This window comes from Manduca sexta, chromosome 16 (genome assembly GCF_014839805.1).
Source record: "Manduca sexta isolate Smith_Timp_Sample1 chromosome 16, JHU_Msex_v1.0, whole genome shotgun sequence".
NCBI lineage: Eukaryota > Metazoa > Arthropoda > Insecta > Lepidoptera > Sphingidae > Manduca > Manduca sexta.
In genome coordinates, this window is record NC_051130.1 from 607,434 (window position 1) to 634,172 (window position 26,739).

The 26,739-nt window shown below is 40.0% G+C and overlaps 2 protein-coding genes across 2 annotated transcripts in view; one reads left to right on the top strand and one right to left on the bottom strand.

Annotated features, from left to right (window-relative positions):
- Positions 1–425: 425 nt before the first annotated feature.
- On the top strand, positions 426–2,345 carry LOC115452844 (F-actin-capping protein subunit alpha). Its single transcript, XM_030181451.2, has one exon. The coding sequence runs from the start codon at positions 463–465 to the stop codon at positions 1,324–1,326; it is 864 nt and encodes a 287-aa protein (XP_030037311.1). The 5' UTR covers positions 426–462; the 3' UTR covers positions 1,327–2,345.
- A 5,590-nt stretch (positions 2,346–7,935) lies between these two features.
- LOC115452595 (alpha-2-macroglobulin-P) overlaps positions 7,936–26,739 on the bottom strand; it is a 28,849-nt gene continuing 10,045 nt past the window's right edge. The window contains exons 5-28 of the mRNA XM_037439346.1: positions 22,574–22,744; positions 22,068–22,183; positions 21,274–21,472; positions 20,885–21,010; positions 19,755–19,940; positions 19,121–19,300; positions 18,369–18,686; positions 17,836–18,061; positions 17,397–17,566; positions 16,913–17,059; positions 16,372–16,479; positions 15,717–15,913; positions 15,110–15,192; positions 14,706–14,824; positions 14,318–14,456; positions 13,608–13,732; positions 13,260–13,382; positions 12,512–12,878; positions 12,033–12,178; positions 11,656–11,833; positions 11,189–11,349; positions 10,788–10,905; positions 10,224–10,417; positions 7,936–9,912 (exon numbers count right to left, since the gene is read on the bottom strand). Of these exons, the coding sequence (XP_037295243.1) occupies positions 8,965–9,912; positions 10,224–10,417; positions 10,788–10,905; positions 11,189–11,349; positions 11,656–11,833; positions 12,033–12,178; positions 12,512–12,878; positions 13,260–13,382; positions 13,608–13,732; positions 14,318–14,456; positions 14,706–14,824; positions 15,110–15,192; positions 15,717–15,913; positions 16,372–16,479; positions 16,913–17,059; positions 17,397–17,566; positions 17,836–18,061; positions 18,369–18,686; positions 19,121–19,300; positions 19,755–19,940; positions 20,885–21,010; positions 21,274–21,472; positions 22,068–22,183; positions 22,574–22,744 (4,845 nt within the window). The 3' untranslated portion in view covers positions 7,936–8,964. The remainder of the gene's footprint in view (positions 9,913–10,223; positions 10,418–10,787; positions 10,906–11,188; positions 11,350–11,655; positions 11,834–12,032; positions 12,179–12,511; positions 12,879–13,259; positions 13,383–13,607; positions 13,733–14,317; positions 14,457–14,705; positions 14,825–15,109; positions 15,193–15,716; positions 15,914–16,371; positions 16,480–16,912; positions 17,060–17,396; positions 17,567–17,835; positions 18,062–18,368; positions 18,687–19,120; positions 19,301–19,754; positions 19,941–20,884; positions 21,011–21,273; positions 21,473–22,067; positions 22,184–22,573; positions 22,745–26,739) is intronic.

Here is a 26,739-nt window from a genome sequence, read left to right on the forward strand (position 1 = left end):
GAAGTTTTATATACGTATTTTGCAAATATTCAAAATGTATCAGATTTTAATACGAACTTCATCTGATTCTTATTGAGGATAACAATAAGATTTATATAATTAGACTAAGTATTAAAATATTCCGCTTTTTTTATGAATTACTACTTTGTAATTTCATTTGATTTCTATTTGAACAAGGTTTATAAACAGACAACTTATTTTGCTGCTTGAGAAAGCGTTCATTTTAAACTTTTAATTTTGTTTTATAACCATGAAAAATATATATATATTTTTTAATTTCTTTATCGGTTGAGTAAATAATTTTAGTTAAAGCTTTTGAATTATACTAGGTATTGAGCTGGAGCCACGAATTATTCTAAAAGATTTTTTTAAATTTGCTTTTTTGAACGCATCTACGTATACCATTCTTGTGTAGCTTATCCGTCAATCCGTCATTACTCATTACTGTCAAAAGTATCAAAAATGGCGGCGGACGGTGACGAAGTGATTAGTGATCAAGAAAAAGTGAGAATTGTCTCGGATTTCATTTTACATTCACCACCAGGAGAGTTTAACGAGGTGTTTAATGATGTAAGAGTTCTACTCAACAATGACACCCTCCTTAAGGAGGGCGCAAGCGGGGCCTTCGCGCAATACAACAAGGACCAACTCACGCCCGTGTGTCTCGAAGGGTCGAAGTTACACACACTCATCACTGACTACAATGAGCTCGGCGGAGGCAGGTTTTTCGACCCTCGTTCCAAGCGCTCGTTCAAATATGACCATCTTCGCAAGGAAGCATCAGAGTACGAACCGTACGAGCCGGAGCAAGGGGAGTCGTGGCGCGCGGCGCTCGACGAGGAGCTGACTGCGTACGTCGGGGCGCACTACAAACACGGCGCCAGTCTGGTGGTGGGTCGCGCGATGGAGTCAGGCGTCGTGCAGTTGGTGGCGTGCATCGAGGACCATCAGTTCCAGCCGAAGAACTACTGGAACGGGCGATGGCGCTCGGTGTGGTCGCTGACAGTGGGCGGCGGCGCGGCCGAGCTGCGTGGCACGCTGCGGGTACAGGTGCACTATTACGAAGACGGCAACGTCCAGCTGGTGAGCTCGAAGGAGGTGCGCGTCCCGTTCGCGGCGGCGGGCGAAGCGGCCACCGCTAAGGAGTTCGTGCGGCAGGTGCGCGAGGCGGAGAACACGTACCAGACTGCCATCTCGGACAACTACAAGACCATGAGCGACACTACGTTCAAGGCGCTGCGGCGACAGCTCCCGGTGACGAGGAGCAAGATCGACTGGGCGCGGCTCGTCTCTTACACCATCGGGAAGGAGCTCAAGAGCCAATGATGTCCCGCCGCTGCGCTCTGAGCCGCAGCGGCCGCTCCATGCCTCTGTATATATATTCGCGTAAGAGTAAAACTTTGTTCAAATGTTTATGGGCGTCAGAAGCGTGCCCCGCGCTTCGGGCGCGTATTTATCTATGAATATATAGAGAAATGGCTATTGTAACTGTTAAATTGAATTGCATTTTGTTACTGTCAGAGGGGTATGTATAATTGTGTAGCGGGGTGCAACGCGGCTGTCTCGTGGCACGGGGGGTGCGTCGGTTCAACGAGTTTTGTCCATTTTAATTGTTAGCTACAAGTACATTATATTGCATGACATTGTACTTAGGTGTGGACCCGTTTAGACTCTTCTCTAGGTCTAGTGTTCTGCGACACCGAGTCGTAAATGATTTGTGATTAATTTATTTGCTTTTTATGAATGATTGTTGTGTGAGCAATATGGTTGAACCGTAGCTTAAGCTTTTTCTAAATAATTTCAGAAAGCATGTCAATTACAACAAATGATAATACATGAAAATCTGAAGCTACGCAGATGTTTAATTAATTTATCTCGCATGAACACAGAGTTATTCCATCCATTTCAATATTTATTTAATCAGTATTATGAATATTGCTTGCATAACAGTGGTCAGCAACGATCGGAACAGAAAGGCGTAAGCAAAGTTCTGTAATGGTGCATTTAACTGTAGTTAATTAAAATTGTCCACATAGCTTTAAACGCGGCTTGTGTGAGCATAGAGCAAAATATATACTTTCAATTTACGAATGAGGAAAATGCATTGCTCTAGTGTACCTACCATAAAAATAGGAATGAAGGATGTTGACATTATTGTCCACAATGTGAATTTGAATGAAGGCATAAACATTTCTTTTTTATACCTATATATAAAGCGTACTACAATAATTTTGTAATTATTATTCAATTATTTTAATAAAGAACATAAATGGATCTAAACACCCATATTCTGTAATGTACGATTGAATTCATTTGAATAAAAATATATATTAAAATGTTGCTAAGTTCTGTTTCCTTCCAACCATTTCATTAACAGGAAAAATGACACCCAGCTGCCCGCAACATACATGGATTGATTACAAAATATTAATTTACAATTTAATGCATACTACAGTTTGAGAATTATAGAGATCTATTTAAAATTAGAGTTGTTCCCACTGAGTTATCACTTACTAAAATACAAATTTTAAATCCGGTTTTTAAAATGGTTAATTAAAATTCTAATATTTATTTGAATCAAAACACTATTTTGATAAAAAGGTCTCTAATAATAAATATTTCATGTCTCATACCTATTCATACATATTTTATCAATTCTCAATTTGGTAACATTTAGAAAATAAACTGCAATATCTGTGACAATTTTTATTACACGGGCCTTGTCGCCATTCAGGCATAAATTCCAATCCCTCGCAATCCAACTGCGTTTTATTGAATCGAGAACTCACAAATTTTAGTTGCCAAGTGGGACTCAAATCGCTTGGAGGCCGGCGCAATATACTTTTAAACATGCTGCAGGGACACTTCGGGCTAGTTTTATCGATGACCTCTGGGGTTAGAGTAACGGCGATTCGACCCATGCGATCTAATTCACATACCTTAATAACATTGAAAAGGAGATACTATAGTGAACATTCAGTTTTTCCTTACGTTATACTATAGTATAGAGTACGTATAATGAGGGAAAGTGAGTCATTGAGGGTTGGCGTGACCGCAAACTATTAAAAGATCCATATTAATATAAGCGAAAGTAACCGTCTGTTGCGTTTTCACGGTTAAACCACTTAACTAATGGAGATGAAATTTGGTATGGAGCTTAAACCCCCAAGAAAGAATATATCTATATGTGCCCAGGCAATTTGTCCCTTCTGAATACCACGCGGGTGAAACCGTGAGCAAAGGCTATTATCTAATAACTATTTAGTAATAGAATTTTGTAACAAGTAATATTGAAACCTGTCAAAAAATTAAAGGATTGGATCGCACTAGCCTTAGCGAGATATCCGATACTGAACCAATTTCATCAAACGAGATGTCCTTGAAGTATTGATCCATGAAATGCTTTACCCAAAGAATATTATTACAGCGTGTTAGATTTTTAATAGCAAACATTTGTTTCGGCTTGGATTTATAAGTCCGTCGTTCTTGATGTATCACGACTTGTATTTTGAGGTATATATAATAATATCAGCCCTGTATTATACCATACCACTCTTGGGTACGGGCCTCTACTACTGAGAGAGATTAGGACTTAGTCCACCACGCTGGCCTAGTGCGGATTGGTAGACTTCACGCACTCTCAAAAATCCTATATAGAACTTCTCAGGCATGCATATTTCCTCACAATGTTTTATTTCACCGTTAAAGCAAGCAATAATTCACAATGAATACACTGATCATTTTAGAAGTCAGATTGTGTGTCATTGGGTTTTGAACCTGCGGAAATTCATCTCGGCAGTCCGTTCCACAACCAACTAGACTATCGCTACTTTTTTATGTATATATGCGCACAAGGTTTTTACAAACAGAGGCTGAAGACACGCGTGTTATGTCAAGCGGTTTCATCGCGTATGCAATCAACTAAAAGCAGTTCCCAACTGCATCGTGCTTACAATGCGTTTTAGTTGCCTTCGAAGCGCATCGACAGTAAAACCGCAATTTTTTTAGTACTCGAAATGTTATGAATTATGATTGTTAGGTTGTCTGTATCAGATTCGATTATCTTTCCCTATCGCTAAATGTTTGCACTATGATTGTAACGCTATATCCTCAGTTTAATATTAGGTCATACGTGACCACCAGGGTTTTAGATGATGCCAAGCAATGTCCCTCTGTAATGTTAGCTTTCAAGAACGAGCCTATTAAACTTGTTATTGTAAGACAAACGTGAAGTAAAAGTTATGTTACGCTTCGTATGAAAGATTTCCATAAGCCGAAATTACTTGCCTTAACTCCTACTTGACTTCAAGGTACGCAACGTATTATATACAGGCAACGATTCAAGTATTGAGCGTATTATTGGCAATGAAATTAGTTTACAATGGTGATGCATTGCTTGTTTACTGTTCTGTGGAAACAATGTCTAATAGATCTGCATGAATAAAATTTAGTGCTTTCTAAACAATCATTCATAGCTTGTAGGGTCTCTCTTTTGGGTATGCTCTTTCGTACTTAGTCACTTTTACTGGTCCTGGGCTAGTCACATTCAAGTTCGACGGGCGATCCTCGCCATGTTGATTCATTTACCTGTTGGTGCAACGTTGCCTTTATTTTGTATTGACCATCGCTCAAGCATCTGCCGTCACCTGTCCAACTCCAGTACCATCACGAATTATCTATCTCGAACTATAGTCTCTAGTCGGATTTTCTACGTATGTTAGTATTATATATACATGTAGGAACTGGGTACGTAGTGATTGCATAGATCTAATGACTAATGCGGTAATACAAGTTTAATTATATAGTTTACGTCACTTTATTAATACATTCATGTGGGTGTGTTATGCAACTCCATATAGAAAGTTATTTTTACTATGTGCACACATTTTTTATTTATTTATAGACCTGCAACGAAGGATACACATCATACAAAAACAATGGTGTAGCGTTGACATAATGTACAGTGTGACGTGTTTCTTCAATTATAGGAGACCGCAACATGCAAACTTAAATATTTGTACAGCGGCTAAAAATTGATATTTGTTATTAATATTATTTTGACATAATATATGAATTTATGAACACATTGCAGCTGTTTATAGATTGTGTGTAAACAAGCATTTTTTCGCCTTTCGGTAACTTCTACGTAACTAGGTGTTACTCGCGACTCCGGCCGTGTAAAAAAGAACCCATCTTACAGTAGCCTATATTGTGTTATCTTCGATATGGTCGATCTGTGCGCAAAATATATTCCAAATCCTTTTTAACTGTCATCGAAATGACGGTCATTGTTTTCAAAATTTGCGAAAGCGTATCTTAATGTCTTCAACAATGATGAATGAGACTGCTTCGGTGGCGTAGTTGTACTACATGCGCGGTACGGTAGCGCTCCGAGTTCCTGGGTTCGAATTCCGGGTCGGATGACGTGATATTTGGGATTTTTCTGCTCGGTATCAGCCCGCAGTCTGGAATTCTATCCGATATGGCGATAGGCTCGCCCCCTATCACATCATGGGACGGAACACACTTGGCGAAAAATGGGTGCTCTAGTTGCGCTTCTGAATACATCTTCGGGGATAAATGCGTGATGTGTGTTTGTTTGCCTTCCTAAGAAAGTTTTCTTGTAGCTACAGCGGTTGAGGTAACTGTATATTGGAAAATACTAAAACATTTTTTGTGATAAAAGAATATTGGTAGGAGTTAAACCTGTCGCGTTACTTGTTTTGCATACTCGTTAAATAGAAACTTATTAAACCACCTAGATTCTTATCTAATAAAGACTATCTCATAAGGCAAGTAATTAAAATACAATCCAAGATTTAGATATATTAATAAAAAACGAATAGACATAGAGTTACACATGAAGATATAGTACAGTTCTCTGTAACATATGACAAAATTGTTTTTTAAAGTCAACTGTTCGCCAGTGACTTCCTTCTCTATAATCAAACTGCCAAAAAATGCAAGACTCTTTAGAGCAGGAATGCGAATATTGCAAAGGTTTATTATAACTGCAGTCTCGTTTCCTCATGATAACTACAATAAAAACAGTCCGCGCAATTCTGAGTATATATCGCGGATATGATAAGCAAAGAACTGTTTGGCTGTTTTATAAACGAGGTCCCGTGAGATAAACAATTGTTTCATTTTGCTTTGATAAAATACGACGCTTTTATTAATTTAATAAAAACGAATCATTCCCAAGTTTTGATTAAAATACCAAGGATGAGTTCATTGATGAGCGACGGTCCAGGATTTTGAATTACTTACTGCACTTTTAGGGGATAGCTAGAGACAACCAGGGTGTCATGAATCATGATATAATAGTTTCAGTTGATATAGTATATTTTACTGGTGGTAGGTCTCTCATATGTGAGAGTCCGCCTGGGTAGGTACCAACGTAATGTCTATTTCTGCCACCAAGCAGCAGTGTGAAGTCACTGTTGTGTCCGCTTTTAAGGATATTGTAGTCAGTGTAACTATTTGACATAATGAGACTTAACATCTCATTTCTCAGGATGGCGAGCGCGGTGGAATACCAAACAATACTCTGTAACTCATGATGTTGGGTGTTGTCGTATCGCTTACCATCAGGCAACGCCAAGCTCGTCTCATCATTCAAAGTAATATAAAAACAATATTATGTAAAAGTATGTAATAGTAAAAGGAAAACAGACATTAAAGATAAATCCGAAATTATTTAAGTAGAGCATTAGCATGTTACATCTATTTAGATGATTTAAACATCGTCAACTATAAAAGGTTGTTGGAGACATTTTCTTTGATGGCTGTAAAGACCCGAGAAGGGCAAATCTTACTACACGACGTACAGACATTATCAGAGTTTGCCCTGGTTGATAAGGGTTGGTAGCCCGTTGTCGTTTTGCGCATTTCTCGGCTAAGTCTTTAAGCCAGGCATTATCGTGTGTTACGCCATCAAAGATAGTTTTAAAAAAAATATTTAGAGCAGTACGCCTGGTATACCAGAAATTTGGTTATTTAGGCCTCCGATCATCATATTTATTTTATTTTATTTATTTGAGGATTGCCGACAAAGTTTACTATAATACTAATATAATAATATATTCTAAAAATAAAACTAATTGTAACTTAAACTAAAGGCAACCACAACATGCGTAATACAATACAAGACACGAAATGCACAAGCAAGGACGTTTATCATCTGTTTTCTGTAGTAAGGTCTATCACTTACCCCCTACTTTAGTCGAGACGGTGTACACTTATATGCCTATAGCGAGTCTTTGCCACTTGCATTTGAGTTCAAAATCGACTGGTGTAGATTAAAATAACCTGCATAAACTCATCCTTGCTGCTTTAATTATTAAGGTCATATGTTGTGAAGGGTCAAATGCACTTTGCGCTCTGAATTTACTTTACCGTGTTGTTTATTTAGTTAATTAACCAGCTGTATAATATTCAGTACGCATTGCATAGATAAGTACAGTCAGCCACAAAAGGAGCTGAATAAGTTAGATGTACTTGAGTGACAAAGATAGAAAGCTGAAATATTATCAGAGTTATATTCAAAAATAGAATGTCAGATGAGATGGATATATAATGTTGGCACTGCTTCAAAGGATTTGGAACAATGTTCCAGCCATGGTTCCGGCACTGCATTGTGCAATCTGCGGCAAAACATTTTTACTTCCTACTGTTTTATGTTCTCATAGTAGCTAGCATACAATAAAAATCGACAGACAAAAGCTTCTTTTTTCAAGGGAGAATTAGTAGAACCTTGGCAATATGACGGGTGATAAGTGATACCTAAAGAAAGTTTCATATTTTAATTTGTTACTGCATTTTTTTAAAATCTCGTCAAGAGACTTTCAGGCATATATTATGTATCTTTCACGCCCGGAACTAAAGAATGAGCCAATGTGAGGTCTGGGGTCGATCCAAATGAAAATACGAATATTAAAATCACAAATATTTTATTCGTATCATATAGATATCATAATTTACTTATATTCTAGCGATAAATTATTATTCCGACAGCGGTGATCGACAACATTTTGCATACAATGGCGGCCATTTTGAACACAATGCAATATGGTGTCAATTGTCTGTCATAAATGCATTACGAGGTTGTTAAAAAAGGTTCTTTGACATGTGTGCCAAAATATATTAAAAGTATTTACCCTATTTTTTTTTCTGGGCTTGCTTTACAACATGATCAAGCATTTTACTTTTTAATTAAAAACGTAAAACTATATTTTGTTAAAAACTATGGTTTCTGATTTTTCAGTTCCTTTAAGTTTTTACAAGACTTGTTTAACATTTCTATAATAATAAAAGGTTAATAACCCATTCTGCCAACTAGTATATAAACATATTAAATATGTGTAAAAAAATATAATTTAAATAGACTCTACAAAAGTCTAAACTAGTTTGAATATCGTAAATTCATAACCGTTATTCCAGGAAAGAATAGTACATAATATAAGTAGGTATATTGACACAACGCTGTAAACAATCCGGCGTGAAATCTGACACGAATACCTAGCGACTAAAACCGGCTGTGAGCTGACGACAATCGGTGACCGACAAAAATCGGTCGTCTGCGTCATACAGCGAATATAAGTACAGCAAAGGATAATATTAACTTACTATGTTTATAATTTTTACAGCCTACGTTTACTGGAAATTCACTTAGCTATGAAACCTGCATCGACATCTTGTCAACCGTTTCTAATGGAAGAACAAATGAAGACTAGGTACTGTGCATTCACTTTATATGCTGTTATGCGTGTTTTTTTTATTCGAGCTATTTTCACACGCGTTTTTACTATAGTTATGAGTTTACTTGACGAATGATAGAAACATAGTAAATAGTATTTCATTAAAAAAAATATTGCAGTTTTTCTCAGTCTTCATAGATTAAGTTACTACAACCATCTCCTTTGAGACCAAAATTCTTACCTTACAAGGCGCATAATCCCGAAATTAACCCGTTGGTGTAATATATCTTCTGTAATTATCGTAATTCAAGGGCAAGTAGTACATTCCTGGGTAGTAACCATGGTACATTCTGGGATCTGGTCTTTGTGGTTGCATATTTGGAAACCTTAAAGGCGGCGGTTTTAATTCTGTTGACATAAAACTATGTGGTTGCGTTTCAGGTAAAAAATGTGGTTGAAATTCCATAGACCTTACATTTTGTGGTTGCGTTTTTGGTGGCACAAAATTCTGTGGTGGTAGCACTACTGCTGGTATAGGTCCTTCGATCCCAGAAGGAACTTCTAGATCTTTCTCTGAATCTATGACGTGAAAATCTGTTAAATTAGGGTTATCTATAGACCCATTTTGATCTTTATGTTCGTCTCTGGTTGTTATGCTGTGTTCTTTTTTCTTAGATTCTTGTATTTGTAAATCTAGCTTGTTTTTACTGTCTTTTGTTCTGGATAATATTTCTTTTTCGTTATCATTCTGATTGGTTTTCAATTTATTTACTACTGATTTTAAGTTCATATCAACCGTATCACTCACTGCTACGGATTTAACTGAATCAGTATATTCATTAGTTTTGATAATTTTATCGTTACCTAATTTATCTTTAGAATCTCTCTTTTCACTATCAACGTATTTCCCATCTCTCTTAACTTCTATTTTATCTTCCTTTATATCTTTTACCGTACTATTACTAGCATTAGATTTAACAGTTTTGATAAAATCTTTGTTATTATCACCTTTCCTTCTCAAAGTGAGGTTTTCGTATAAAGGATCCTCTAGAGGAACCCATCCTGGTGTGTCCTCGTAGGGGATCTCCTGGGATATGAGGATTTCGCTGCTGTCGGAGGGGGACTTTGCCTTGGTGAAGAGGTTGTCTGATGCCGTATATTCGTTGGTTTCGTGCGATATTTTTGTTGGACAATCTTCTGGTATTGTGTAAGCCTGGAAATAGTTTTCAGTTAAGTAATTTAGTATTAAGTGTTACTGGTGATTCGATCTGCACGAAACGCTTTTATCAGAAAAACAATACACCATTTTCACTTTTTTTAAGTTTTTTAACTCCCACATCTGGTGTATTTCACCTTTCATTATTAATATATTTAATGGGTTAGTACATAATATTATGTACTTTATGATTGTAACAAATGCCAAGGCTGTCTGGAAGACATTGTCTCAAGCGATAAGACCACCCAAAGTATATATTTTTTTGTAGGTGTAGAGCTATTTTGTCTGTGCAATATATTTAGTATTACCTGGGTATCATTCACAGCGGGTCGGTAGTAGTCGTGGAGCCTGACGTATCCAGGTTTGGTTCTGGCGCGGGAGCCCACTGCGTGCACTGAGTAGCACTGGTGCCCTGCGTCGGGCGGTGCGGCTCCGCCCTTCGCGCCCAAGTACAACGTCATCTTGCTAGAGTTCGCTGGAGTTAACTCGATGCGGCGGAGCACTGAAATAGATTTTTATGATGCTCGTAATGTACATAAGAGATACCCTACCTACTTCATTCTTTGCAAGATTTGGTGGTTAGCGTCGGCTCATTTTTAACGATTATATTATCTTGTTAACAGACACCATCTACATCGAATAGAAAGCGCCGCAGTTATGTTCCGATCAATCACGTTTTTATCGTATTTACACCCACCAAGATCACATTTGTAATTAGACAACTTCGAAAACAGAAAGTGGAAATTACAGACAAAAAGCGAAATGGCGGTAATTTTCAACATCAACACGCAATTGTTTAAAAGCCTTCACTTTCCTTCACCCTAGAACGCCAGCCAGATTGCATTATAATGGATATAGATATCAGTACTCACGCGTGTCTCGCTTGTGTAGTTGTGCGTACAGCAGCGCGGCGTCTGGTGCGAAGTCTCCCGGTAACGTCACCTCCAGCAGCGCCATCTCGGGGAACGCGCTGTTCCACACCACGCATGTCTGCAACAGACACAGAGCTTTAAAAGGTAGGGAACGAGGGAAGATCCTAACCCCTAATAAGGAGTCCAACGAGAATTGTGCTGGCATGCTTATATTCACCCGAAGAGCCATCAATATAGATCAGTAGAAAAACCCGTCATAGTGGGTCATGTTTTGAGATCAGCCATTGTATGTTTGATCTCTAATAGGTTGCCATAATTACCAAAAAACATGGGAATATCAGCGTATCTAGAGGCCTACAAAGGAGACAGTAAATAATAAATTATAAACAAAATAATGTTACCTCAATAACGGCAGCACAGGCGCAGTAGACACCGCTGGCGTCGCAGTCGAATGTGCCGTCGGTGGTGACAGTCACTTGCACCAGCAACGACTTGCCCTCCGCCGGCGCTGACCACAGCGAGTGGTACGAGCGTGTAGCTTGCATCAGCGCGCATCCTGTGCCTGGGAGTTGCAATTAGAAAGAGACATTAGGGTATTTTGTTGTATTTTATAAGACTCGATGAAGTGCGAAGCAATTAAAAAGTATGGAGTTTAATATGATACTTATTATATCAGGAGGATAAGTGCATGAAATTACTTATAAGTTATATTGAAGTGTTTTATTAGAAAAATCTATTTTAAGACAAGGTATTCTGTAAAATCGGAGCGAGCATTGAAACTATCTAGCATTAGTTGTTCATCTCTTTCACGTGGGCATCGTCAGGGTACTACTAGACTAGATTATTCTCCTAGATGTAGTCTTCTTACCTTCGACAGCAACATGCAGCTTGTCTCCAGTGCCCATCTTCAGCAGCTCGGGGACCTTCGCCCCGTCTATCAGTCGTGCGCTCCTGGTAATTCCATAACTGTACGCTGTTACAGTCAGGTTGGCTCTGGGCTGGCTAGGTGACCAGGCTGTAATAGCTTCTAGGGCTACGAGAGTGTCCTGATAAAGGAAAGACTAGTAAAAATACACATTAAGAAAGGGAGAATATTAGAGTTGAGTTATTTTTTTGAATTCCTACTTATTTGTAACAAGAATGTTGAATCAAACCATTATAAATTAGAATTTGTCAATTTCAATGTTTTAATTTGTCCCTCCTGCGCCAGGGACAGCAGCGCGTATGATGTGGTGTGGTATGTACCTGCGTGGTGAGGAAGCCGCCGGTGTCGGCGCGGTGCGCGGCGAGCCAGCGCAGCGCGGCCGCGGCGGGCGCGCGCGGCACGAGCGCCTCCTGCGCCAGGGACAGCAGCGCGTAGCTCGTCGCCTCGATCGTCGTCGACAGACTGCCTGCACCACACATCAATCATATTAATCTTAATATGGATCACTTGCTTGTATCTGCCATAGCGAGAAGTCACAGCGTCACATCACAAACGTTTTAGCCTGTAGTCAATTTTATTTGGAATAAGAGTTACTAATTAATAATTACTAATCCATGAGATATCTGGTTAACTTCAAACGATTCGCATTGTATTACAGTATGAGCTTACTTAACTTCATTTATCCATGAAACAAATTCAATTTAAATTCCTACATGTAGTTCTACAAACATCCAAAAATCAGCACGAACTTTCACATTTGAAATATCAATAGTAGCGGGAGGTAGGGTGTAATACTCACTCGTCTCCCACCACACGTAATCCTCATTCCTTTTGGCCATGTTCATCAGTTCCATAACCTCCTTTAATTCCTCATCTTTCCGCAGTCCTCCTCCAACCGATCTCCGCATCTCCCACATAAAACTTGCCTCATTTGTCTTCCTCAATTCTTCCTCGTACCTCTTAAGCCTCATAAAGGCATAAGCCAATAAGGCATGAGCATACACCCTGTTTGGATTTTTAGTTTTCATGGGTGGGAGTGCTCGGAGGCAGGCGAGGGAATTTCTGATGACACTGTAGGGCAGGGGAGAGGCACTCTCGACCAAAGAAGTGATGACGTAGGCAGTAAGGGCTACGCTTGCTATTTCACCATCTTCATTCAAACCACCCTGAAATAGAGTAGTGACTGAATTATGTTAGTGGAGAAGTTGACCTGCCCGTGCTTTGTACGCTGAGGTTGGTACTTCACAAGTTCCTGAATGGATTTCACTTAGTTTAAATAGTGTTAGAAAATCTCATATGAATTATATTAAGTATCCGATCTCAGTTATGAACAAAGGACCTTCTAGTCCATAGACGCAGCCACACTAATCCACAGAATCAAATCTTTATACTATTATTTTTTATAGTACTCATAAACACGGCTAAATTACCCTCTTACATCTGACAGTAAGATGAGTGCCAACTCTGCTTCCTTGGATCCTTCCAGATAGTGCGACTGACGAGCGAAGATTAACTAAACAAATTGTATTGTTAAGATCAAAATGTACCTTGAGCTCCCTGTGGAAAACATGACCCTCGTTCCTAAAGCATCCGTTCTCCATTTGCTGGCTGATGAGCCACCTCTCAGCTCGATCTACCGCCGGTGGAGCGGGTAGAGAAGGCCATAATGCCTGAAACCAAGGAGATCTTAGTAAAAACATAGTTTATTCTTTTATGATTTTTCAAGCCACGAGGTAAGCAGCACGAGTGGCGCTATCAATAATTAAGTTTTCTAAAGCAAATCTCAACTTCATACATAGTAACGTTAGTTTCTTAGCATCAAGAACATAGCGTCTGCGGAACGTCTTATTCTTGCTTTTTATATACAGTATGAAGTTCTAGAAAGTTCCATGAACCTGGTGTGCTCTCCGCAGGTATCTGACGACGAAGGCTGTGAGCCAAGTGGACGGCGTCTGGTCAGAGGGCCCGAACGCGCTGAATCCTCCTCCTGGGTGGAGGTACTGAAGCTGGCGGGTGAATCCTGCGAATTAATAAATACAATTCTGTATCGATTGCTTTGGCATATAAGTCAGGAAAATACGGCCGTTTCAATAAACGATCTTAATTTTATTCGATCCGATTCCTAGTATTAACCAATTAAAATAGTCGTTTCTAAGCATGTCAATAACTTTTTCCTAATTGGTGCATTTTCGCAATTAATCTCAAAAAAGTAAGTTAGAAAATAATTGTCATGAATCCAGTTTTCGAGGCCTACATGAGAACATGAGTTAAATATGGCACTGGGATTATATAAGGCACGGCAAGTATATAAAGAGTAGGAAATTTATAAGCCGTGTGAGATATACATATAAGATGTACCTATCTTACTGCCGCATTATCATTAGCGGCAAGATATCCACTACTGTACGTGGGTCTCCCCCTAAGATTTTCAGATCAGACGTCCATCCACGAAGTGGACAGATGACGTAATAAAAGTCGCAGTAGGTCGCTGGATGCGGGCCGCTTCCAATAGGTCGCCAGTCGCCACACTATATATTTGTAATAATTTACAAACCAGGTCCACATTCATGAGAAATGATTTAAAAGAGGAGTTGAAGTGATATACCTCTAGCGACATGTTCCCTGGCGGTGGTGGCGGCAGCAGATCTCGGGTCCAGCTGGGTCAGTGCGAGGAGGTTGGTGGCGAGTCGCGCCATGTTCTGCTCTCCGCAGCCTCGTGGGAGCAGCACTAACGAATCCGCATCCTGCAAGATATATTTCCAGTGTTCTAATTAGCAAATAATGAGTTCAGTTTTGTGCCAGACTCAAAACTTGGTCTTGATCTCGTAATTTTTGCGAGCCCCGGCGTCTGTACCCTACATGGATAACAGTGTATATACGATACAGTCCCTTATAAAGAAAATAAACTTCTAGAATTTTGTCTGCATGTCATTTTATTGGCGTTAGGTGTCCGTTAATAAAGAATGGAAAAGGTTGTAAGAAATATCACTTACAGCATACAGCGGCCCCGCGGCGTCACTCGAAGTCCAAATAGTCAACGACTCAGTGCCGGGAACAGTGGGGACTGTGGGCCACGTCCATGACACTTCAGACTTCCTGAAGTCTTTATCACCTGAAAAAAATAAAATTGAAAATTATAAAGAAATCGTTTTTTAATTTTTGATATAGAACTGTATCATCGGCAGAATGAGGGCGTCCGATGACCCTTATTGCCGGTACAGTATTTGAAATGTTGATAAAACTTCACCTGCATTGTTATATTATATTGTATGTGTGTTAATCATAATTCTAACTAATCGCTGTCTAGTTCTACTACCTTCTTCAAGTAGTTTAAAAGACAAAGAGTCAAACACCACGTGAAAAAACTGATAAAAACAAGCGAATCGAAATACATTACCAGTTCCGCACAGGAGTACAGATTTGTGCTCCTTGACCGGCACGCCTTCGGGGTCGATTATGATCGGAATGGCTACTTCGTCACTGGAACAATACACAAATTATAATTATACTACCAGCCCTGCGCCACTGGAACAACACACACAATAATAATTCCAGCCCTGTATTATATATCGTCTACTGCTGAGCACGCGCCTCCCCTACTACTGAGAGGATTTAGGCCCAGGCAGCTGCCTGGGGCTCCGCGCAAGCGACAAGGTTTTCCCGGGATGAAAAGTAGTCTGTAGCACTCAAGAGTGATGTAGTTTCCTATTAGTAAAAATATTTTCTCAATCGATTCAGTATTTGCTGAGTTCAGCGCGTTCAAACAAACAAACTCTTCAGCTTTATATAATAGTATTAGTATATAGATAATACGGAGTGTCTATAAACGTCATATCCGCAAATACGCTTTAGGCATCGCGCAGACACTACAAACTTATTGATAAGCATTCCGGTTAACACTACTTTCATATAAAACTGACAGTTGCTGAAACACCTTTTACTGCATTTCTTGGCAATCAATTGACAGCATCTACCCTATGACTTAGTCAGTTTATAAGGATTACCTGACGTTTCTAGCAGTCCCTTTGCCGCACAGTCCGTCATGAGCCACCACGGCTCGGAGGTTGAGAGCACCCTGACCCGCCAGCCTGGCCCAGATCTCAGTCCGGCGGGCTATAGCCGTACGAGCTGGTATGCACACCGTCTCCACCCTTTGCGCTGGACCTTCGATGTGCTTGTCAGTTAAAACGAGGATTTGAACCTGGAATTCATTTGGGTAGTATTCTATGAATATTGGAGATATCTGTTTTTTTTATTGAAGTGAAACGACGAGACGAGCATTTTTTTATTCGTGCACGGCGAAGTGGCCCCACTGCACCTGATAGTAAGTGAAGTGGGGTCGAATAGAATGTCTACTCACGAGAGATGATTACCCATCGACAGTCGACACAATTATGCCGGCCTGTTGGAACCGGATATACACAGGCTAAGCCCGACACACGTGGGCAATGTGGACGGTCATGTCGGATTGCCGTCACACCGAACTATGAAAGTGCACTTGTGCATTGCGCACACACTTGTGCACTATAATATACATATCCTGTGGAAGTGGCTGATCTCTGTTGTGATTGGTCGCCGTGGCCGAAATTCGGCTAGGAGGGATTCATATAGTTATAGGTACGTATATAACAAGTAGTAACGATGTTATAGTCGACTTACATTAAGGGGTTCGTAGAGGTAGTTGAAGAGTCTGAAGCGAACGATGGCGGAGTCACCTCGCCGCAGTCTCCGCGGGCTGTCGGCGTGGATGAAGAACTCTCGGAACACCTGCAATGAGGACAAACGAGCAAGTGGGTCACCACCTAAAACACTAGCTAGCTACAAAAGAAACCCCATCACGCAGTAGTATGAAAGAAAGAATATTGTCGCAGTACACAAGTAAATATAAAAAGAGAGAAAATAGCAAAGTATTAAAACATATTTCATGTTCGAATTGCAACAACTACGTAGCTATCTCAGCATAAGCTGTGTTATGATAACGAAAACACAGCACTGGTTTCAGTGGCCTCCTCATTTACTTAACATACGCACGCCGCATTAGTCATAAATCAAAGCAAATATATTTATTATGGCTGATTTGGATTATGGCCTGTATTGGCACCGCCCAATCTGGGAATTGAATCACGACCTCTAAATCTATAGCCCATTGCCCCGAACCAAGAATAGGCTATTTTGATGTTTATGAGATTAAAATACTTACTTGTAAAACTGCTGGCGGCGCCACCCCTATGCCGTTCCTGGACACACACAATACCCCGGCTTCGAACCTCGTGATAGAATCAGGAGTACGAGTGTTAGCAATAGCTGTCTTATTCCCATCAACAGCTAGAAGACGCCATAGCCAAGCCTGGTTAAAGAAAAACGTACTTTAAATTAAAACCATTAAGTCTAATTTACTAGATATATCGTCAATTCTATTCGAATTCGAAAAATACTATCTACCTAGAGCATATTATAAATGCTGCCTGTAAGTTGTCTGATATCAAGATAACTTTTTCTCTTTCATGTCTTTTTTCTTTAATTATGAGATGTATTAAATAATCATTATCCACGTCCGAATCATCACCATTCGATGTTGTTATAACTAATATCAGCGCAAGTCGAAAATGATTAATTGGTGCCGTTTTATTTCCTTCTAAAATGATTAGAACTAAAAACCGTTAAAATACTATCTCCAGCCTCACCTCAGAGAAGTCAGTCCTGAGCATGTTGCTATCATCTATGAGCGGCAGCGGCGCCGGGACACAATGCCTGGTGGTAGGTACCTCGCCTCCCAGAACCCTGACTCCAGCAGTTGCCAGCCATGTGGTCATCAGCTCGCGACTGTTGGTCGGCAGCTCCAGAGCATCCATGGCTGCGAAATTCCGTAGATTATCTTTGCAATTATCCATAAAGGTAGAAAGTACTTTAGTTGGTTAAAGCAGCAGCAGAAATAAAGCTTAGTGTGGTATGCCTAGTAAAAGTAAAATAAAATGAGGGTCTCTACCATTAGTAAAAGTTAATAATTTTCTGGAGTTCTATCTAACACTATTTAAGTTGGACTTTACCAATATTACCATATACAATTACAAGCCGTTTTAAATGATAATGCTCTTTGCTTCTCTATCCTTAAAATATACTTACTCAAAAAACAATCCCCAGCTGCATCATACCCAGTGAGGTTTCTGTGGCTATCTATAAGCCTTTTAAGACTTCGCATCACTTCTTCCTTGATGTTCGGGAGCGGTTGGACCCATTTGCTAGCGGTATCCAGGACAGTCAGGGCACATAGAGCTGGTCCGGAAGTCTTTACTCGGAGGGAAGCTATGGATCCTGGAAGAACTTGGCGAGAGAGCCAGGCTGCTTCCACCTGGGAAGATGAAAGTTTTGAGCATAGTGTAAGCAATTAGGCAAGTGAATTACTTGACGCTAAATGATCACCATGGTCCAAGAATGTTCGTAACGCCGGCAATTGGTAAGAGTATTGCTGACTTTTAATAAAAGGAATAGGTTAGGAAGGATTTTTTGAACCTTCAGCAAATTTACCGACATTATCATATACAAGACTAACTTCTCCCTTCTTCCCTTCTGTTCTAAAAGTTTGGTTTAATGAAATACTAATATCTTTGGCTTTGTGTTCATTATTGATTATAATAATTTACTTCAAATATATTTACCTTATTCGCAAAGCACTCTTCCATCTCAAAATGCTTGCTGGCGCTAACCAACTGTCCGTTATAATAGAAATATGCAACCATGTGGCTGTCGGGGCACATCTGATGCGTCACTTTGATCGGGAGCATGACCCTCGGCAAATGTCTGTCCAACAAGGAATCGCTATCATTTTGCGGCGTGGAGACCACGTAGCGATCGTTGGCTATGTTTGTCAAACATTTGCTGTTCCTGGAAGCTGTTTGGGCTTCGGTGGCTGAAGTGGTTATAGGGCATTGGGTTGTCGCTCCCCAGCGGTAAATGATGCCACCTCGTGTTATTACCTGGTAACAATTACACTTATGCTGTGTGTATGTGTATATGATGATATGGGGAACACCAAGATAGAAGGAGACTGAAGGTTCAGAGATAGAGCGAGAATTTGCTTAGCTAAAATAAGAAAGATATTGCAGTTATTTAAAAAAAGAGTTACTTAAATATGAGCCATTTGCTTCTTCTAGAAATTATTTTCGATTTTTTTTAATTCAACTTGGATATACGTGGATATGAATTATTAAAAAATATATGATTCGCTAAGATATATTTTATTTAAATCATACACGGGACTGCATTAAGTTTGTTTATACAATTCGTTCACGTTTTCCTCTCTAAAATGAACAATTAACGAAATCACTTGTATATTAAACCGTTTTTCATAAAAGCTCTTGTTTATAATTCTAAAATCATGCGTCTCATTCGACAGTTATTAATACCATACCACAAAATGCACAGTGACAGCAGTGGTGACGTTGGGCATGTGCAGGTACAGCGGCACGATGGTCCTGGCGGCGCGGGAGTCCGCCTTCAGCGGGCCGAGCGCCGCGTGCGCACCGGCCGCGCGCTGCACCGGCAGCGTCAGAGCGGTAGCCGTCGTCGACGTGTCGTTGGACAGGCTGGCCTAGGGGACATTACAATTTTATACTCAAAATATGGTAGAACAGCGCTGTTAACGGGCTAGTTCAAAGGTGTGGAATATTGCAATAAACCTAGCGTAGAGTAACAGGTATGATGTCCCGTTTTGTTTGTTCAGCTTACGTCTGCTTTGTTTTTACAATTGTGCTATGTACTGTGCTGTGTCTCTTTATAAATACTCGTATAACATGTCATTTAGCAAATTCATTAAAGTAGGGGAAGCTACTTTAACCCTAAATGCTACCTTATTTTATCCCAGCGATGGGAGTTAGTTTTAAGAAGTCAAAGTGAACTGTTAATCTAAGAAATCAAATGTACCTGGCACAATACACTGAAATTCTAAATACCTGAGACAGACTTTCGTCAAAGAACATATCTTATTGGTCAGAATCATATTTGAACTGCACCGTGCTGTAATAGTATACCTTCAAAATAGTTACCTCAAACCTATAAAGTGTGGCGTCGTCATCCCCTGGCGGGAACATGACCTTAGCGACGCCGCTATCGTCGGTGTCGGCGGTGGCGCAGGTGACGGCAGCGCGCGGGGTGGCAGGCTCGGCGCGGTGCCGGCACACCACGATCTTCTGCGAGGACGCTGGCTTGTCGTCCCAGCGTGTTGCTTTTACCTGGTGGTGATACCAACGTTCTACTGAAATGGGTTGCTTTCCTTGGTGGTAATAATTTTATCTTAAAAGGCCACTGTTTGGTAGACTATCACAGTCTGATTCCAGTTGTAATTAAATGTAATTGGATTTCGAACTGAATTCGATAAACAGTTGAAATTAGGCTACATCCTTTCTGCGTCGATTTTTAATCTATATATATAAAAATCAATTGCTGTTCGTTAGTCTCGCTAAAACTCGAGAACGGCTGAACCGATTTGGCTAATTTTGGTTTTGAATTATTTGTGGAAGTCCAGGGATGGATTAAACGGTGACGAACATAAATAATAAATAACGGAAAATACTAAAAACGACAATATAAGTTTTCAATACAAAATGTTCCTACCTGTCAAACATTTCATGTCTTTTCTCTTTTTAGAAATAAAGAACTGTAACATATATATAGATGTATTCAGAAATAAGTCTGTTTCATAGTTGTATTATGAGGTCCGATTTCTTTGGTTTATTTTGTTCAAATACAAAACATTTCAGAAATAAATAAAGTGTAAAAGTGTCAGTGGGTTCTTAAAAATAGAAAATAAATAAATAAATTTCAAGACTATTATTAAAATCTATCATCAATTTGTCAGTGCGTGAGAACTTTATTTATCGTTATTGTCGCAAAATGCCACGGAGAAGATGACTTAGATAGTCGAAGTTAATCAAATGTACGACGAGCTACTTCACGTGCAAACCGTACTCTCGACTAGCGAGAGACAGATAATGATAACATACGTATTGTATGGCAAAATTGTGTTTCACAATAAATAACAATAATAAATGTATGTAGGTGATACGAAGTTCACCGGGTCATCTAGTGCTTAATAAAAAGAAGTATATGGGTAGGAAGTAGTTGAAATTATGAAGCTCTAATAGTCGGAACCTAAAGGCTCTGTTAATTATCTTACCTTTAATTTGTGAGGCAATCCTGGGGATACGACAGCTCGATGCTTGGTGAGAAATTCCAGAGTAACGGGTTTGTCCACAACCCGTGACACTACCGTCGTATTCTGCCAGATCCTCGTACCATCCTCCTGTAAACATTTGCATCAAATAGTGTGTTGAGAGAAACCTAAGGAAAATCTCGAGCAGCATCTAGAATGGGATGTTGTAATTCTTGATGATCAGCACAATTAGTTGATTTGTGTAATGTTCTTCATGTTCTTTTCAAAAAGACCATTTATGAGTAGCGAAGAAAAGAATATCCGAACCTTTTGTTTCAAAGATTTTGATTCAAGATGGAAGAGATCTCAAAGCTGTTTTTGAGTCTGCACGTATGCTTTTGTCGTTAACTAACCTGAAAGGAGAAGTCAGCGATGATGACATCAGGCGGGTTGACTCCAAGCAGCCCGACGCGGCGTGCAGCTGCAGCGTGGCGGTGACACGCTTGCGGCCCGCGCAACTTCGTCACGGTCCTGATGCCGGAGGAGTCGGGCGAGCCGGCGCCGCGGAGCCGGATTACTAGCATACCTTCCACTGCTTCTGCCCACGGGTATCTACATATCAAGAACACTTTATTATGATACCTTACTTCAAAAGAAGCTCTTATAAGGTCATTATGCCGCCGTCTGTCTGTCAAGGCCATTTTTGTGATTAACGCGTAAAGGTATCAAGTTGAAATTCATATTATCAAATCGTTTATACGGTGTTTTTTAACTGTGAAATTTAAGGTCAACCCGATTAAAAGATATGGCCGTTTACTTCACATACTTTATAATAATAATAAATAATAATATCAGCCCTGTATTATATACTTGCCCACTGCTGAGCACGGGCCTCCTTTACTACTGAGAGGGATTAGGCCTTAGTCCACCACATACTTTATAAGGGAATCAAAACCTGTAGGGTATTTCCAGTTGACTTAGTTTTATTCTAAAACAGTAAAGTGACTTCGTTGGATGTTAAATGACCAAAAAACCAAAAATAATGATAACCAGCACGGCTTGATATATCTCATGACACAATACCGTGCAGTAGTTACGTTAAATTTCAATTTTGGGTGATATTACTATGACCTTTACCATCAAGCTAGCGGCTTGCGAGTCCTGACATAGTCATATACGAGATACCCATATATTCTGAAGACATTACCTGACACAGACAGTCCACACAAGTCTCTCGCTGGTCCGCAACACGCGCGGCGCGTGTCGCACGCTCAGCTGGAACGGTGGCAGGTCGTAGTTACCCACCCAGAACGTGGCAGAACCCTGGGGTGGAAGTATTAATAAGTACTGAGAGTCTCCAAGTTTACTGGAAGGTTTTGTATGGTTACTACATCGTTTAGTAATAATTGTCGAATTCCTTTTTTCAAGCATTACTTTCGTTGAAGGTTTACAATGGGCTTCTAGTTCCTATGGATATCTAAGTCTTTCAAGACTCACGTGCAGGAGCTTATGCCAAATACTTGCCGGCTCGTCTAGATAGTGAGATTTTTAAAGCCCAAAACAATTGATCCCAATCCTTATTTCTTTATTTGGAGTCGGTAATCCACCCAAAATATTTTTTCTGGTTTTGTCAGCTCATTTATTTACCATCAAATAACTAATAAAATCTGTATAGTTGATTTGTGAAGTGTCTGGCATAAGGAGGTAGTTCACCTGCGATCCATCAGCCAAACTGGCTCTCACTGTCCACCGTCCTGGCGGAGCTAGTTCATCCAAGTCGTACTGCAGTTGTGCGATACCCTGCCGGGTGTGAACCCGCGACCACTGCGTCACGCGAGTACCATCCCATGCGCCGCGAGCGCCTTCCACCCACACCTCATCGATCTGGAAATTAGAAAACATGCCCGTGGTAGGATATTTGTATCCGAATAGAGACCACGGTATACAAGGTGTGTAACCTGGCATAGTGACCAATATTTATTCTGTAGCCTTATAGGTACCATGTAATAGCAACGGGCATGAAACAAACTTTTTGGACGAAAGCCTATGGCCCTTTTTCTGAGACAGTGGCCCCATTAAGCGAGCTCATTTCTACTGTAATATAGAAATATGTATGTCTATAGCATGGCCCATTCCAAATTTAATACAAGTATCTAACCCGGATCAGGTTTATGCCCAGTTGTATTTATTATGTCTACTGCTTTGACGGTATCGTGGTCTTTGTTATAAAAATATATTGCATACACTGATAACCTCGTATTCTGATAACTCTTTTTAATGAACTTTGAATTTCAATATTAACACGCGTAGTTTATTAGTCTATGGGAGTCTATGGGAGAATGTTCTAGATTCGATCTCCGGGGATATATAATTTATTCCAGTGTGTTCGGATTTCAATGCTTATTATCTTGCTGTAGAAAAAATATTGGTAGTATGCATTCCTGAGACTCCTTAAGGTTTTTGTAGGTTTGTGAATGTTAAAGAGCGGCGATAGCCTAGTTCAAATCCCAAGGGCACACACCTCTGACTTTTCTAAAAATTATGTGTGTATTCTTTGTGAATTATCACCTGTTTTAACAATGAAGGAAATCATCGTCAGGAAATCTGCATACCTGAAAAATTGTCTATAAGAATTTTGAGGGTGTGTGAAGTCTACCAATCCGCATTAGGCCAGCGTGGTGGACGAAGGCCTAATCCCTCTCAGTAGTAGAGGAGGTCCGTACCCGTTAAATTTACCAACCCGCGTTTAGATAATAGTGAGTGATAAGCCCTAAACCTCTATTTTAGAGAAGACTGTTGCAGTATGTGGATTCCTTGCTTACCTTTAGAGGACGGTAGGGCATTTAATCACTTTTTTCAATCTCACATATCTGAACCACTCCGATTGGGCCGTTTAAGACTTGTTCTTCTGGCACTTTATACTAGAGTGAGATAAGATGTCATAATATGGAAGAAATACTGAGTGAATGACGGTAATCGGAATTCCCCGAACATTAGCCACGATATTTTTGTCTGTTTACTTTTTAATTGAATTTCTGGCTGCATCAGTCAGTCTACAGTACTAATATCAAACCACGGAAGAAGAGAAACAGACTATTCATGGTGTATTAAGCCACGACTGTCCTTTTTCAAGTTGTCATTCATTGATATTCGTGATTCTAATTTATTTAGTTTTAATATGATGCATTTCAGTCTCTTGTTTGAAGGCCACGATAAAGTGATTCCTCTGCACCTAATCGGAAGCAGAGTGGGCTCCAGATAGAGTGTCAACTCTTGAGAGATGATATCCCTTGCCAATCGATACACAATTACTAGATATATACGATCTAACCCCGGAATGCGCCACACGACAGCTACTATGGTGGGTTTTACACCTTAGATCTTATTCTCTATACACGCTATTTTGAAAGTGCGTAATAAGTAAGTAACGCACCGCGTCGCGTTTAAGACTATAGAAATTAGCATAGGAAATATTATTGCAATTTCCTACTCCTCAAGTTCACCAAATAATGTAATAAGACCGTGTCATAAGTTGACTCTGTCATAGAGAACAAGGCTTCTTGTGTACGGTGGTATCTGTCCTGGAAAATTGAATTTTACAACAACAGATATACTGGTAGGTCTCTCATATGTGAGTCCGCCAGGGTAGATACCACCGCAATGTCTTTTTCTGCCGCCAAGAAAAAGTGGTAGGAACAAAAGGTGTAGGAACTCCTGTGTTCCAGTTTGAAGAACATTGTAGCCAGTGTAACTACTGGACATATTAAGATGTAACATCTCATGTCTTAAGATGGCGAGCGCGGAATACCAAACAATACTTGGTAATCCAAAGTGTAGGAAGGTGTTTCTACTGTTTACGGGCGGTCGTACCGCTTACCAGGCGAACGAAAAGTTCGTCTCGTCATTCAAAGTAATAATTAAAAAAATACAAATATCCTACAGCCAGTAATATGCTACAATAGTATGTCATTAACTTCCTGCTCCTTTGGTATAAGAGCGTATTTGTGAAAACAAAGAAAACAACGGTCCGCTCTCTAGGTCGCTCATTTGCGTTATTAAAACTTACAAAGTGTGCAAATGTTGCACGCTCACGCTAAAAACTGTGTCACTGGCTCAGTAGGTGGTAGCGGGGAGCCGCAGCGTCAGCTGTTTGACAAATTGTCTGTTGGTAAAATAACTGTAGATTTTATTCATGAGTTTCGAAGGCAAAATATAAAGTTATTGTGTCATGGACATATGAATGATGTATTATCCACGCATATATCTGTATTGGGAATTCACGGCCTCCTCCTTCACAAATGGCTTCCTAGCTACCATTCTGATCCCCCCCCCCGCCCCGCCCCGCTCCTCTCCCGAGACAATTATTGGGCACTCGGTCTTAACACCGAATGCACGGGGAGACACTGATCGCGCCCTAGACACACAGTTAAGTGTATATGTCGTGGTTAGAAATTCACATTGGGACTTATAAGGGCCTTCGAAGATTTCCCCTCCGCCTATCCTAAAAAGTACCCCTCCTTCCCCCATTTCCTTTCCCACTCTCCATTAAGCCGCTGCAGTTGCTAAGCCAGGGGATTCCAGTATCACACTCCCAGGTTTTCCCGGGCGTTGATGACAGGGTCGCGATAAAAGAAGTACCACACGACGCCACAGAAGTAAAACATTTTACAAAATAACCTAGTTTTAAAATGTCCGTCACATGCATGGGATGTGTACCGCGGACCGGTAAAAACAGGTTTTGGCAGACAATCGCTATATCAGCTACATAAAGGGTCCAGCATGTACAGTTAGCGGACCAGTTTTACCCGACCACCAAAGGCGGGTAATATTTGTGTGAATATTCATTGGACTTGTAGAGCCTGTTGTTGATGTGGGAGGCAGAGCTCTATCTTGAGGATTCTTGATAATCAAACTTCTAAGGTGACAATAATTATACAGCTGGGTACTTAGATGGTCAGTAATTAGAATTAGTGTGTATTCTTTGTGACTTATCGCTTGCTTTAACGGTGAAGGAAAACATCGTGAGGAAACCTGCATACCTGAGAAGTTCTCTAAAGGAATTTCGAGGGTGTGTGAAGTCTACCAATCCGCACTAGGCCAGCATGGTGGACTAAGGCCTCTCAGTAGAAGAGGAAGCCCGTGCCCAACAGTGGAACAGTATATAATACAGGGCTGATATTATTATTATTATCGTATAATTAGAATTAGTGGACTTACTGCCTTTTTTTTTCTTTTTGATATGAGATTATACTGGATGTCCTGTGTTAATTTTTTTATTCCTTTTCGGCATGACTTATTGTTTGTTAGCCTGACAAGGATCGGCTTATACAAACACACCAGACTTTCGGGTGACCGCTTTAGGCGCTCGCAACCCTTTGAAATTAAGTAACCATACGTAGGGCAACCCACTAACGGGTTACAGTTGTTGTGTTTCAGGAACTCGTTTTTAGAGCAAATGGCCAGAGTTATATCGTCCTCTGGATCGGGCAGAACTGAACGAACCTTTCCTCCAGGCTAGGGGTCGCAAACCGGTATCCCGGATTTCGAAAATACCGGAATACCGGACCAAATTAAGAACTTCAAAATACCGGTATTGATTTTACAAAAACCGGGATTTTCGGTATTTTATAAAAATAAAATTCAGTACAAAATGTGTGTATAATTATTAATTTCTCAAGTTTTAAATCGCAAAAATTTAAGCTGCTTGCAATTTCATTCATTCGTATAGGCGTATATTCTATAAAGAGCGAGCAAAATACATGGCTTATGGCTATATTGCTACTTTTGTTTTGTTCTAAGCATAGCGGTGTTAACCGTTAATTGTTATTTTTATTAGAACTTATTAGAAATATTTTTTGTTCTTAAAGTCTATCCTCATT